At 40.7% G+C, this 12867-nt stretch overlaps 1 protein-coding gene across 4 annotated transcripts in view; it reads right to left on the bottom strand.

The window, feature by feature from the left end:
* The window catches only part of SEC24B (SEC24 homolog B, COPII component), a 51499-nt gene that overhangs the window by 25792 nt on the left and 12840 nt on the right, over nucleotides 1–12867 (bottom strand). For 2 of the 4 annotated variants that reach the window (XM_084855839.1, XM_084855841.1), the window contains exons 3-4: nucleotides 10196–10357; nucleotides 4592–4696 (exon numbers count right to left, since the gene is read on the bottom strand). In XM_084855839.1, coding sequence (XP_084711965.1) covers nucleotides 4592–4696; nucleotides 10196–10357 — 267 coding nt within the window. The remainder of the gene's footprint in view (nucleotides 1–4591; nucleotides 4697–10195; nucleotides 10358–12867) is intronic. The other 2 variants (XM_084855840.1, XM_084855842.1) reach the window with 1 other exon arrangement.

The raw sequence follows: 12867 nt of genomic DNA, 5'->3' as shown, positions 1-12867 counted from the left end.
AACACATTCACACACATATTTATTCAATAGATAATAGATAATATCTGCATGCTGACAGATGTTTATAAATACCTGTTAAGAACCCACAAGGAACTATAGGAAATTATAGTCTTTACTGGTAACATCATATGCTAACAAAAGGGAGGATTTTAGTTTTAATATTTGTACACAAGAGCTGCCAGTTTGGACAACTATGCTAGCACCTATTAAAAATGCATGAAGAAAAGTTTAAATGGGCAAAAACAGATTTTAAAAAGTGGCCTGAAAAGCTTTTAGCAGATATAGTTTATTCTTGCATTGAAAGTTTCAAAACACTCCCTCCTCCCTCCCTCCCTCACATGCGCACACACACACACACACACTTTAGAGAGTACGGTTTGAAATGTTTTATGCAAGAATAAACTATTTTATGTCTTCCCATTCAAGTACTTCAAAGCTAGAGGAAAGCATCTGCAAGCAAACAAAGGCACAGCATCCTCTGAAGTCTGGAGACACCATAAGGGTTTAGGCTGAGGTATTTGTAGATGTGAAGTTATGAGAGGGAGGGAGGGAGAATACTCTGAGTATCTACTGCCAGAGCTCTTCTTGGTTCAAGTTCACTTGTTTCCATTTCTATATTCAATCACAACAAACTCCTTCAAGAATATAAGTTGCTTGGGCATTGCCGCTTAATACAGTCACTCAAGGTTCTCATTATATTCAGTGGGATGTACACCAGAGCATAGCAGACACACACAGGAGGCTGGGTTCACAGATTCCCTTCATCCAATGGAAGGAGCTTTCTGTTTTGGAGGAAGGGGACCTTTGGATCAACCCAGTGTCTTGCAGCTGCCTTAAATACCAGCACATACACAAGTGTGGAGAAGAAAAAACACCCTTTATTACATGACTGAATATTTTTCATGTTTATTACATGATTTAAAAAATCTTCCAACAAACTTGCTGTAAGACTAATATAATTCACAACAGTAAAGATACTGCCTGCCATTTGCCACTTAGGTTTTAGCAAAATTAAACACCAACTTCAAAAAGATAAAAAGTGAGTCTTAATATTCCAGTCACCAACATTCTAAGCTTTATATCTGACTCTTACAGTCAGGGCCAGAAATATTGGAACAAGGATAACTGTTTTGGCAGTTGGCCTCTGTACACCACACACTGAAGTCGAAAGGAAACACACCCAGATGGGAGCGAAGTCATGACTTTCAGCTGTCATTCAAGGGGTGTGACAAAAGTGGGGCACTAACCATTTAGGAAGGACAGCCAGTGGCATACACACACACCCATTGTTGGTGGCTCATAAGGAATGGAACAAACCAACATCATTTCAGACTTAAGGATCGCCTTTAATACCTGGATGAAAATCCTTTGCAGCCAATGACTGCCTGAAGTCTGGAACCCATGGACATGACCAAATGCTGAGTTTCCTCCCTCGAGATGCTTTGCCAGGCCTTGACTGCAGCTGCCTTCCGCTGCTGCTTGTTTGAGGGTCTTTCTGCCTTCAGTCTTGTCTTCAGTAAGTGAAAAGCATGCTCTATTGGGTTGAGATCAGGTGACTGACTTGGCCATTGAAGAACAGCCCACTTCTTTGCCTTGAGAAACTCTTGGGTAGCTTTTGCTGTACGTTTTGGGTCATTATCCACCTGCAATATGAGGCGGCGCCCTATCAGTTTGGCAGCATTCGGCTGAATCTGAGCAGAAAGTATAGCCCTATACACTTCAGAATTCATCCTTCTGCTTTTATCAGCAGTCAGGTCATCAATAAACACCAGTGACCCAGTTCCATTGGCAGCCATACATGCCCATGCCATAACACTGCCTCCACCATGTTTGACAGATGATGTGGTATGCTTTGGATCATGGGCTGTTCCTTTCCTTCTCCATACTTTTTCTTCCCATCATTCTGGTACAAGTTAATCTTGGTTTCATCACTCCAAAAAATCTTATTCCAGAACTGGGTAGGCTTTTTTAGGTGTTTGCTGGCAAAGGCTAATCTGGCCTTTCGGTTCTTGAGCGTTACTAGTGGTTTGCACCTTGTTGTGAAGCCTCTGTATTTACATTCATAAAGCCGTCTCTTGACTGTAGATGTTGACAATGACATGCCTACCTCCTCAAGAGCGTTCTTGACCTGGCTAGATGTTATGAAAGGATTCCTCTTCACCCTGAGCAGGATTCTGCCATCATCCACTTTAGTTGTCTTCCATAGTCTTCCAGGCCTTTTGCTGTTGCTGACCTTGCCAGTTAATTCCTTCTTTTTCAGGATGTTCCAAGCTGTTGTGTGGGCCACTCCCACTGTTTTTGCTATCTCTCTGATGGGTTTATTTTGTTTCCTCAGCCTAATGATGGCCTCCTTCACTCGCATGGACACCTCTTTGGACCTCATGTTGGGAGTTCCAGTGAACAGCTACCAAATGCAAATGTAACACTCAGAACTACCTCCAGGCCTTTTCTCTGCTTGATTGGTCATGGGGTACCCAGGAAACAGGCCACACCTGGCCATGCAGCTGCTTCTCAGCCATTCATTCCATTACTTATGAGCCACTAACGATGGGGGTGTGTGTATGCCACTGGCTCTACTTCCTGAATGGTTAGTGCCCCACTTTTGTCAAAGCCCTTGAATTACAGCTACAAGTCCTGACTTCGCTCCCATCTGGGTGTGTTTCCTTTCAACTTCAATGTGGTGGTGTACGGAGGCCAATTGCCAAAACAGTTATTCTTGTTCCATTATTTCTGGCCCTTACTGTACATCTACCTTGGGATATTCTCAAAGTTACGTTAGTCTCAAAACTAACAAGAACCATGATCTCCACTATATTTTTTAGTATACTAGAAAAATTATTGTATTGTATTCTCCAATCTTCCAAAGACTAAGTGTTCAACACAGATAGTCTGCCTCATTTACTTCAAATAGTTCCTCTCTTCAATGAATTGTGGACACAACTCCTCTAATTCATTTTTATTTTCACTCAATCCTTTTCCAAAAACTTCTTCAGGAACAAAACAAAAGGGGTGGGGTAGGGGGGAGAAAGAGAGAAGAGGGTGAAAAACTATCATCCTAATAAATATGGTGACTGAAAGACTGAGGAACAGTAATTTCTTCTTAGTAGTCTTGACTCACAAACAACTTGAGTCTACCTTCATCTGCTATATTAGGAGACTGAATGCCTCTGAAAAGGCCCTGGATGACGATAATTAGCATCAAGCTTTTAATCTGCTTCAAATGGATTACACAGAGATGGGCCAACTGCATAGGCTAAGTAATGTGAAAACATTTTCATTTTTCTAGAAAAACTTTCAAACCACATTAACATGCAGAGCTGACAAATCTTTATTATGGTGGCACTTTCTATAATATGGAAATAGAGAATGGACAATGATAGGGAGAACTTTACTATACCAGAATGAAAAATGAGTTTGTGTGGATTAATACAGGAAAAATACAACTTGAATTAAAAACTATGTTCACTATCAATGCCATAGGAAACGATGTTCCAAAACCACTACACATTCCTGAAGGCACATTCATGCATGCCAAGTTATTCCCATACACTACCTGGGGCCATACAAGTGCAAGCAGTTTAACAGCACAACCGATTAAAAATATAGTAAATTTTCATACTATAGGTTGTGGTATAGACATGCGAAGCAACATGCTTACTACTGAAGTTTAAAACAAAGATTCTGAAGTGACATGCTTATAACTGAAGTTACTAGTAATACGATAACCAATCATTTCAGTAGTAAGCATGACATTTTTAAATCTCCATTTTTAAGAAGTGTCTCTATACCACACCTTAAGGTATATAACAGTGGTAGTGTGACAATTAATCACTTTTTTGTTTCAAGCATCTCCAGATACTTTTTTTGAAAAAAAAGATATTTGCATAAACTAATTAAATCTGAAATAACCTGTGCATACATAATTCATTTCAACAGGAAATGCACCACATGAAATGTACTGACAAGCACATTACCATGTATGTAGCATATCACATGTAAAAGTCTATCTGCGCATGATGATGAAAATGACTAGCCTTGGTCCAGAATGCCTGGCCTCATAAGGTATTTCTATATTCAGTCTTTTGGTTATCTATAACTTTCTCATACCTGAAAAATGTCAAATTACTGCAGTATATTTAACAATAAAAGGAGAGTTTTGTGTAATTTTTGTGTTTACAGAGAAGACAAATGCAGACCAGTTGGATAACATGCTGCAATGGCAATATTAACATGTACTGAAAGCTATGACAACTTCTTTTAGAAGATTCCAAACTGACAAAAGTATATTATTCATGCTCATGCCTCTAATTAAGGAAAAGGAAAGTGCAATCCTAAACCCACTTACCTGGGAGTAAGCCTCATTGAACTCAATGGGGTTTACTTCTGAGTAGACATGTATAGGATTGCACTGGTGATCTCTTTCTGAAAAGTGTCCCATTACTCTTATATATCTGTAACTATGAAATGCAGCTTAATTTTTGCCTTCAATGAGATTACTCCAGGATCTAGTTAATTTTGTTCAAGGAATGGAATAATGCCATCAAAACGGAGTATGAAATGTGAGAAATACTGGTGCAAAGCTAAAGCAGACCTGCTTCCTCATCCTCATCATCCTCTTCCTCATCATCTGAACTTGATGACAAGGGAGTTGCTGGAGAGCTAGCTTGATTATTAACATATCCACCATACTGCATGCCTGTGAAGTGGAAAGCACAAACACAAGAATCAGACACACAGAAAAGGCAAGAAATTGAAAGCACAAATCAGAGCATTAAAAGTGACACCAAAACCAGGCATTGCAAAGGACATCCTAACATGGAAAGTGAGTGAATTACCTAATCAATATGAGAAACACTTTATCTTTACAGAAGTTTAGCAAGCAATTTTTAATGCTGCAGCTTGGTTAAGTATTAGTAGCAGACAAAGAAATTTAGTAGAATTAGAACAAACACCATTTATCCTCCAGAGATTAAGACAAATTCAGAGAGGTATCTCAACCTTTAAGCTAGGTTGAGAAATAATAATTCTTTTTATGGGATAATATTGCATCCTCTAAAACAACATTCTTATACTTTGCAGAGCAGCCAGCATCCCTTTTCCCCTGCCCCATCACCCTTGGCATGGAAACCAGAAGCAAGCATTGCCCCTCTCATTACTCTTGGTCCTGAAGCATCCATCCCCTTACCACTGAAGCTCACTCACTTGAAACCTACATATGCAAGGGCTTATGGAGAGAGGGTTTAGGGGCGGGGGGAATGAAATCGTTAGCCCTGAAAAAGATTCCCTAGTGTAGTCTTCTGCAGTCACTGCTCTTCTACGGGGGTGGGGGATAAGCTTATACGTATTTGCAAAGGTCAGAGGTAAGGCATGTGATGCAGAGGTGACATGACCTTGCAATTTGGAAAAAAGGCTATCTTGAAATATCTTGCAAAAGTAGGATGTGTACGTGGCCATCAATTTGTTATAATGGATAAATGAACAGGCCTGAGAGAACTCTTACTCTAAAGCTGCAACAGTCCAAACCATTCAAACATGTCCAGACAACTCCAACAAGCAGAAATTATATTGGGGTAACAAATTACCCCTATCATTGACATAGACATGGGGTAATTTGTCAGCCCATATGGAAAGACCCATTCACGCTTGGGAACGCATGTTACCCTTTCATCTGAAGATGAAAAACCCATTATGGTAACCAACTGCTTCTTTGGGTACACTGTGGTTTGAAGAAAAAACAAGTCTCTAAAGACATATTCCCAATGAGGCACAGTCGAAGAAGAATTGAGGGAATGGGCGGGAACCCATTGGAAACATGCACAGTGGGGCCGTGCAGGAAGAGTTCCCGCCAAAATTCCTCAGCTATGGAATGTTCCCGAATCAAGGCTCCATGCAGGCCCACAGCCCGTATGTGTGATGCACAGAGACCACGAAGAGGAACACTGGCTTGTTAAATATTGCAGCAAATGTGCATGTGGGACTGGAAACTTAGTCCATACCTGGGCATGAAGGTTATCAAATCTGAGAATTTTTAAAAGAAGTTATGGATTTTAATTAAGTATGGACATAAACATACATTTCATTAATCAGTGTTAGCATGTACATTCAATATCAATTTCCAAAGTGCTAGCACTGCAATGAGTGTTATTTTTCCTTAATCTACACTTTTAAAATTTCCAAAGAAGGCCAACTACTCTTCCCATAACATGACATTAGAGTCTTATAACTTTTACTGTATACAAAGTCATATAAACATAGGCTATGACTCAGCAAAGGAGAAGACATGGGGTCGTTCTAGGTCAGCTATGGAAAGTGCAGCTCTTTTCACAGAAATGAAATTGTATATATTTGAGTCTTCCCTGTTGGGGTAGTGCTTATAAATATGAAGCAGAATGCATGTATTGAAACATGTTTTGTGGCATGACTGCTGTAAGGTTCAAATTTTCAATGCAATTCTGAAGCTCTCTCCATCTGAAAAGGTGCTAATGACAGGAAATACCCCTTCTGCTCACATAAACTTTTCCCCTGGTCTGGAACATTTGGATCCAACATGGCAGGCAAAAATTCTCCATTATCCAACTGCACTCTCAAACAGACTCTGGAATCAACGGAAGACTTTCTGTTGCCAATCAGACATCATTTACCAAAGACTATTCAAACATACATTATGTTGAATTAATATTTGCATACTGGCCTGTACATGAATGTACATGTTAGAGTCACATTATGAAAGTGTACTAAAGCTAGACAGGATTACGGTCACGCTCCTATGCACAGTTCAATGCTTCTGAGTAAAACTGCAAGCAATCAGGCTGATGAGATATGGGGGGCGGGGGGCGCACAGGAATAAGCTAAAGTTTCTTTGACTCTAAATAGTTTCTTCTAAGTATTCACTTATTAACTTGATATTTCCAATTCATTCTAGTATTTTAATCTATGCTAGCCACTTTTGCATCACAATCTTTAACATTTATCTTATATCTGAACTATTTACATTCAAATCTTAATCCAGTTACACAGGAGAAACAAGTCAGCTCTCAGCTTCCACGGTATCAGCAAAGTCTCAGTCTTCTCCAATGAAATTTGGGACCAGGCTGTTTAAAAGAATGCATTTTCCCATACGAGCCTGCCTGGTTTTTAAGATCCTCAGGGGAGACCCTCCTCTCAGTCCTAGCAGTACCCAGTGATGTGGGGTGGAAAACATTCTGCATAAATTTCCAGTACTTTATTTTTCTGTAGAAAATTTTCTATTTTGTAAGTTCATTAGTAAAAATTAACATATGCCAATTGCGAATACAATATTGGACAAGCCTGGCGGTTTCAAAGTTGTAATTAAAGTTTTTCAGGTGTTTGTCCCTAGCAGGTATGTCAGCGAATACATATATTCTCTTATAAACCAACGTTTTTATTGGCATAATTTGACTTTTTAAAAAAGTGATTCTTTGGGGGGGGGCGTTCCCCTTCCTTTTTATTGTTCACAACTTGGAAATTTTATTGGATGTTGAGCGGTCTATAAATCTTATAAATAAATGTCACTGAAATATACATATATCTCAGAGTAAAATGGAACTAGTAAGTAGTGACAGCGAAACTGAAGGTGCCCAACAACCTTAGTGAAAGAGAACTGAACTCTGTTGAAACAGATGAGTGGCTGTCAGCATATCATGCATAGTTCTTTTGGGTTGCTAAAATTAATTAGTGTCAACAGTTTTCAGTAACTTTGTTTCTTTCTTAAGTTAAAACAATGTACGAGAAGCACATGCTACTGTCTTTAATTTTTTACAAGTATTCCAATAAAAATGTCTACAAAATATAATATTTAAACCATATTACGTGTACTTTCATTTTTTTCCTCAAATATTTCAGTTCAAATACTTGTGTATTGGGACAAAAGTTAACATGGGGTACTTTTTTAAAGCTTTGTTTACTAAATACAAGTAAAACAGACATTCTAAATTAGATTTCTCTAGGGTATCAGAAAATTGACAGATACAAATTGACAATTTTCCTATTCAAATGACCCTATGCCAATTAACTTAATTTGCATTGGAAAATTTTCCAGAAAACCCACATCGTTGCCAGTATCAGAAGCACACCTTGACAGGAACATGAGAGAGGGCCATTTCAGTGGCTGTTCCCACTTCCCAGGCCCTGGAACTTCCTGCCAAGAGAGCCCAAATTAGCTCCATCTCTATTATCTTTCCTTTAGCAGGCAAAGACATTTTTATTCAGGCATGCTTTTTGCATCTCCATTGATTTGCTGCTGAATTGGGTTTTTAACCTGGTAGGTACTATTATTTCTTTCTTACTGATGTGCTTTATCTTTTATTTTTATTTCTTTTATTTGATGTATTATTGAATATCTCTTTAGTTGATTGATTGATTATTTATTTATTGAAGGCAGGTTTACCCCACTCTTCAGCCAAAAAAGGCTCCCAGAGCAGCTTACAATAATAAAATCTTAATAATAAGACAGTCCCTGCCTTTAGGCTTATAATCTATAAGATATGGCACAAAAGGAAAAGGGATTGGCGGGGGGGAAGCAAAACTCGGGCATCAGTTCTTAGTTTCAAAGCTCTTATAAGTGTTATTTCTGGCAAAGAAGGGCGAAACAATCTCCCTGCAGCTGTTCCCTCTCTGGCTGATGTATGGGACTCAGTTGGTCTCCCCCTTGAAATGATGTTCTTCCTGGAAAGCAGGGCAGTGGGGGTGGCCTCCCAGGGACCCTTGGTTCTCTGGCTGACAGATTAGGCTACAGTCTGCAGTCCCAGGGAACTCGTGAGTTGGTAAGTTTTAATGTTTTAACTTTTGTCATTTTTCCATATTTTACTGTTAGACAACTTGAGTGCTATCTTAGTAGAAAGTTGAGATATAAATTTAATAAATAAGCAAGCAGTTCCAGGTATCAAATGGCCTTGTACACTAAGGATGACTCCATCCAGAAGTCAAGACACCAGAAATATGCTGTGATGACTTTGCAACCTACTTTGCAGATAGAACTGCTCATATTATATGTTTTCATTGGGAGCCAAAACTCTTCAGTTAAGAGTTTGAGCTAGAAGCGGAGTCTTGCACCAGTTTGGAGAGTCTGAATTCTTAGCTGGCTACAGCTATTAATGCTGCATTCAGGAGGCAAGGTATCAGACGTCTAACTTAGTTCTGTGAACATTAAGCCACTGTCAGTTATAGAAGTGACATATAAACACCATACACATAATACATAAACGCTACCTTTAATGTTTGTTTGCTTCAGCTGTTGCAGGATGCCACCATCAGCTGGTTGATAGGAATACACCAGTGTCCCAACATATGCACTGGCTCCCTTCCATCTTTCAGTCTCATTGATGCAGACTAATAAAACCCTAAATGGCTTGGACCAATATAACAGCAAGACCACCTCCACCCCTATGTATCATCACAATCTCCAAAATGAACTCAACCTCTATTGTCTGCTCTGGACAAAGTCAAGACTCCAAGTACTTGTATGGTAGCATTCCTTGTCTGAATCTGACCATTTTCTGGTAGAAGGGATACAAACTGCAGACTGTAGGATGCTACTAGTGGCAAATATGCCAGGTCACCCCCAAATCTTGACCTCATAGTTCTGGGAGTTGGGATGTCCTTAGACAAGCAGAGACAGAAACTTCTGGTATGATCCTTGGAGCTACCATTAAAGGCCCACAGTCAGCCAAGGCTATTGATTTCTGAACTTCCTCTTGCTATATATCTCTGTAAATTTACTGTCCATATATCACCTTGCTGGATTTACAAAAGGCTCCTACTGGGAAAGTTTGATTCTGACTCCTACAATAATAATTTCACAATAAGTAGGTTGTCTTGAACATATATTTTTCTAAATATAGAAGCAGAATCTGTGGTTACTTTGAATTGAGAACTCAGGGTAATTAAGATGCTTTTACAAACCACCTTGTGTATGTGTGTGTGAGAGAGTGTATAAAATACACAAATAAATAAAATAGTGCCCAGTTAAAGTAGGACACTCAAAATCTTACAAGTGTTAAAATGGCAGTCATATACCACCCTTTTCTGAGCCAAAATAAATATCCAACAACAACTTGTACTGGGATAGATCTGTACACAAAAGCCTAAAAAAATGAACCCCTTACAAATCTTTACATTCAAACATTACAGTAATTTCAAAATGCATAAAGCTTCACTCGTCTTCCAGTTTCTATACCTTCATGAAGCAAGGAATCTGGTGGTTGCGTAAGAGAGGATGAAGTGCTGGGCTTTGATGTCTTCTCTACAACAGGTGTTCTAACTGAAGAAGTCACAGCTGAAGACATTCCCCGGACAGGTTGTACAGGCTGAACTTTGTGGTTTACAGGATGTGGTGACCCTGAAATATCAAACACAGGGGAAATAGTTACCAGAGGGGAAATAGGAAGACAATAATTATGCTGGTTAATCGTTTCGAGAGGGGTAGCCATATTAGTCTGTTGCAACAACAGAGAGCCTTGTGGCACCTTAAAAACTAAGATTTATTGTGGCATATGAGAGAGAGAGAAAGAGACAGAGAGAGACTGAGACTGACTGACTGACTGAAAACCCTGGGTCCCACTTACTAAAGGAGGCCTTTTTGTGTCTGTCACTGGGGGGCGGGGGGAGTAGCCAAAAACCTCTTCTGTACATGGCTGGCTGCTCCAGGTAGCTGCCCAGCTGTGCTGCAGGTCAGGACAAGCTGGCTGCTCGGGCTGGAGCCTTAGGAAGGATCTGGGAGGGAACTTTCAGGTCCACTCCTAGAGTGGAAATTGGGAGACCTGCCCACTGCTTTGGCCACTGCTGTCACTAACACACCAGTGCATCCTCCCTGTTTTAAGGATTTTGTTACCTTGCTTATAGAAATTAGCTGCCAACTGATGGAGTTGAGAAGAAATGTCTCACACATTTGGGAATAGTCTGTGTAAGCAGGGATTGAACTCCACACTACTCAGTGGGGGTCCCCATAATGGACCCTAGGGTGGCACCTCAAAAGCTCCTCTCAGGCACTGGCATGTCTGCCAGACAGCTAGGTCACAGGATGTGCCCACATTATCGGTTTGCATCGTGGTGGGCCCAAGATTCCTGCCTCTTCCAGCAACAATATCCCAGCACATGGGCTGGGACATTGGGATAGGCCAGCAGTCAGGGATCTGCCCAATGACTAGATTTTTGCCTTATGCCGTGCCAAGCTCCATAAGCTGTAATCAATAAACGCTTGGCCATTTATAATGAACTTCAGCCTGTGTGTGATTATTGCTCCTTTGGTCCATCCCCACTCCACACTGCTAGTCAAACAGCCATGAAATGTAAGAGGTAAATCCTATTAAGAGCTTAAATGATATGAGAAAAGCACAGTAACCATTCACAACAACAGTAGGAGACAACCCAATCCTCCTAGCTATGCTATGCTATTTTAACACCTGTAGTGGGAGAGGAAAACTATTGTTCTGACCAAGGCCTAAACCAATAAAATCAAGCTTACTGATGAATTCCATGTATTCCTTCCCCTTGCTCTGCCAGAAATCTGAAGCCTTGCTCCAGATTCCTTGGCCATATGAGGTTTGATGAACATGTAATAGGAGCAGGTTCTTTTCTGTAGTGACTCCTGCCTTCTGGAATGCTCTTGAAAATAAGATCAGTCAGGTCTCGACATAATATCCTTTTTAGCATTTGGTGAAAACATGGCTGTTCAAGAAGGCATTTTTGTTGTTCAGTCGTTCAGTCGTGTCCGACTCTTCGTGACCCCATGGACCATAGCACGCCAGGCCTTCCTGTCCTGCGCTCTCTCCCGGAGTGTGCTCAAGTTCATATTCATTGCATCGGTGATGCTATCTAGCCATCTCATCCTCTGCCGTCCCCTTCTCCTTTTGCCTTCAGTCTTTCCCAGCATCAGGGGCTTTTCCAGACAGTTTTCTCTTCACATTAGGTGGCCAAAATATTTGAGCTTCAGCTTCAGTATCTGTCCTTCCAATGAGCACTCAGGGTTGATTTCCTTTAGGATGGACTGATTGGACCGATTGGACCTCCTTGCAGTCCAGGGCACTCGTAAGAGTCTTCTCCAGCAACACAGTTCGAAAGCATCAATTCTTCGGCGTTCAGCCTTCCTTATAGTCCAGCTCTCACAGCCATACATTACTACTGGGAAAACCATAGCTTTGATTAGACGGACCTTTGTCGGCAAGGTGATGTCTCTGCTTCTTACTATGCTGTCTAGGTTGGCCATAGCTTTCCTCCCACGGAGCAAGCATCTTTTAATTTCATGGCTACAGTCACCGTCTGCGGTGCTCTTGGAGCCCAAGAAAGTAAAATCTGTCACTGCTTCCATTTCTTCCCCTTCTATATGCCAGGAAGTGATGGGGCCAGATGCCATGATCTTGGTTTTTTTAATGTTGAGTTTCAAACCAGCTTTTGCACTTTTCTCTTTCACCCTCAACAAGAGGCTCTTGAGATCCTCTTCGCTTTCTGCCATTAGGGTGGTATTGTCTGCATATCGGAGGTTGTTGATAATTCTCCCAGCAATCTTAATTCCGACCTCTGATTCATCCAACCCGGCATTTCTCATGATGTACTCTGCATATAAGTTAAATAAGCAGGGTGACAATATGCAGCCTTGTCGTACTCCTTTCCCAATTTTGAGCCACTCGGTCGTTCCATGTCCGGTTCTTACTGTTGCTTCTTGACCCTCGTACAGGTTTCTCAGGAGACAGGTAAGGTGGTCTGGTGTACTCCCATCTCTTTAAGAATTTGCCACAGTTTGTTGTGATCCACACAATCAAAGGCTTTAGCGTAGTCAATGAAGCAGAAATAGACGTTTTTCTGGAATTCTCTTGCTTTCTCCATGATCCAGCGAATGTTGGCGATATGATC

The sequence above is a fragment of the Heloderma suspectum genome, chromosome 5 (genome assembly GCF_057233095.1).
Source record: "Heloderma suspectum isolate Gila_16-S chromosome 5, 16-S_ref, whole genome shotgun sequence".
NCBI classification, from domain to species: domain Eukaryota; kingdom Metazoa; phylum Chordata; class Lepidosauria; order Squamata; family Helodermatidae; genus Heloderma; species Heloderma suspectum.
Note: the sequence above shows the minus strand (reverse complement) of the source record. Positions and strands in the feature narration are given on the sequence as shown.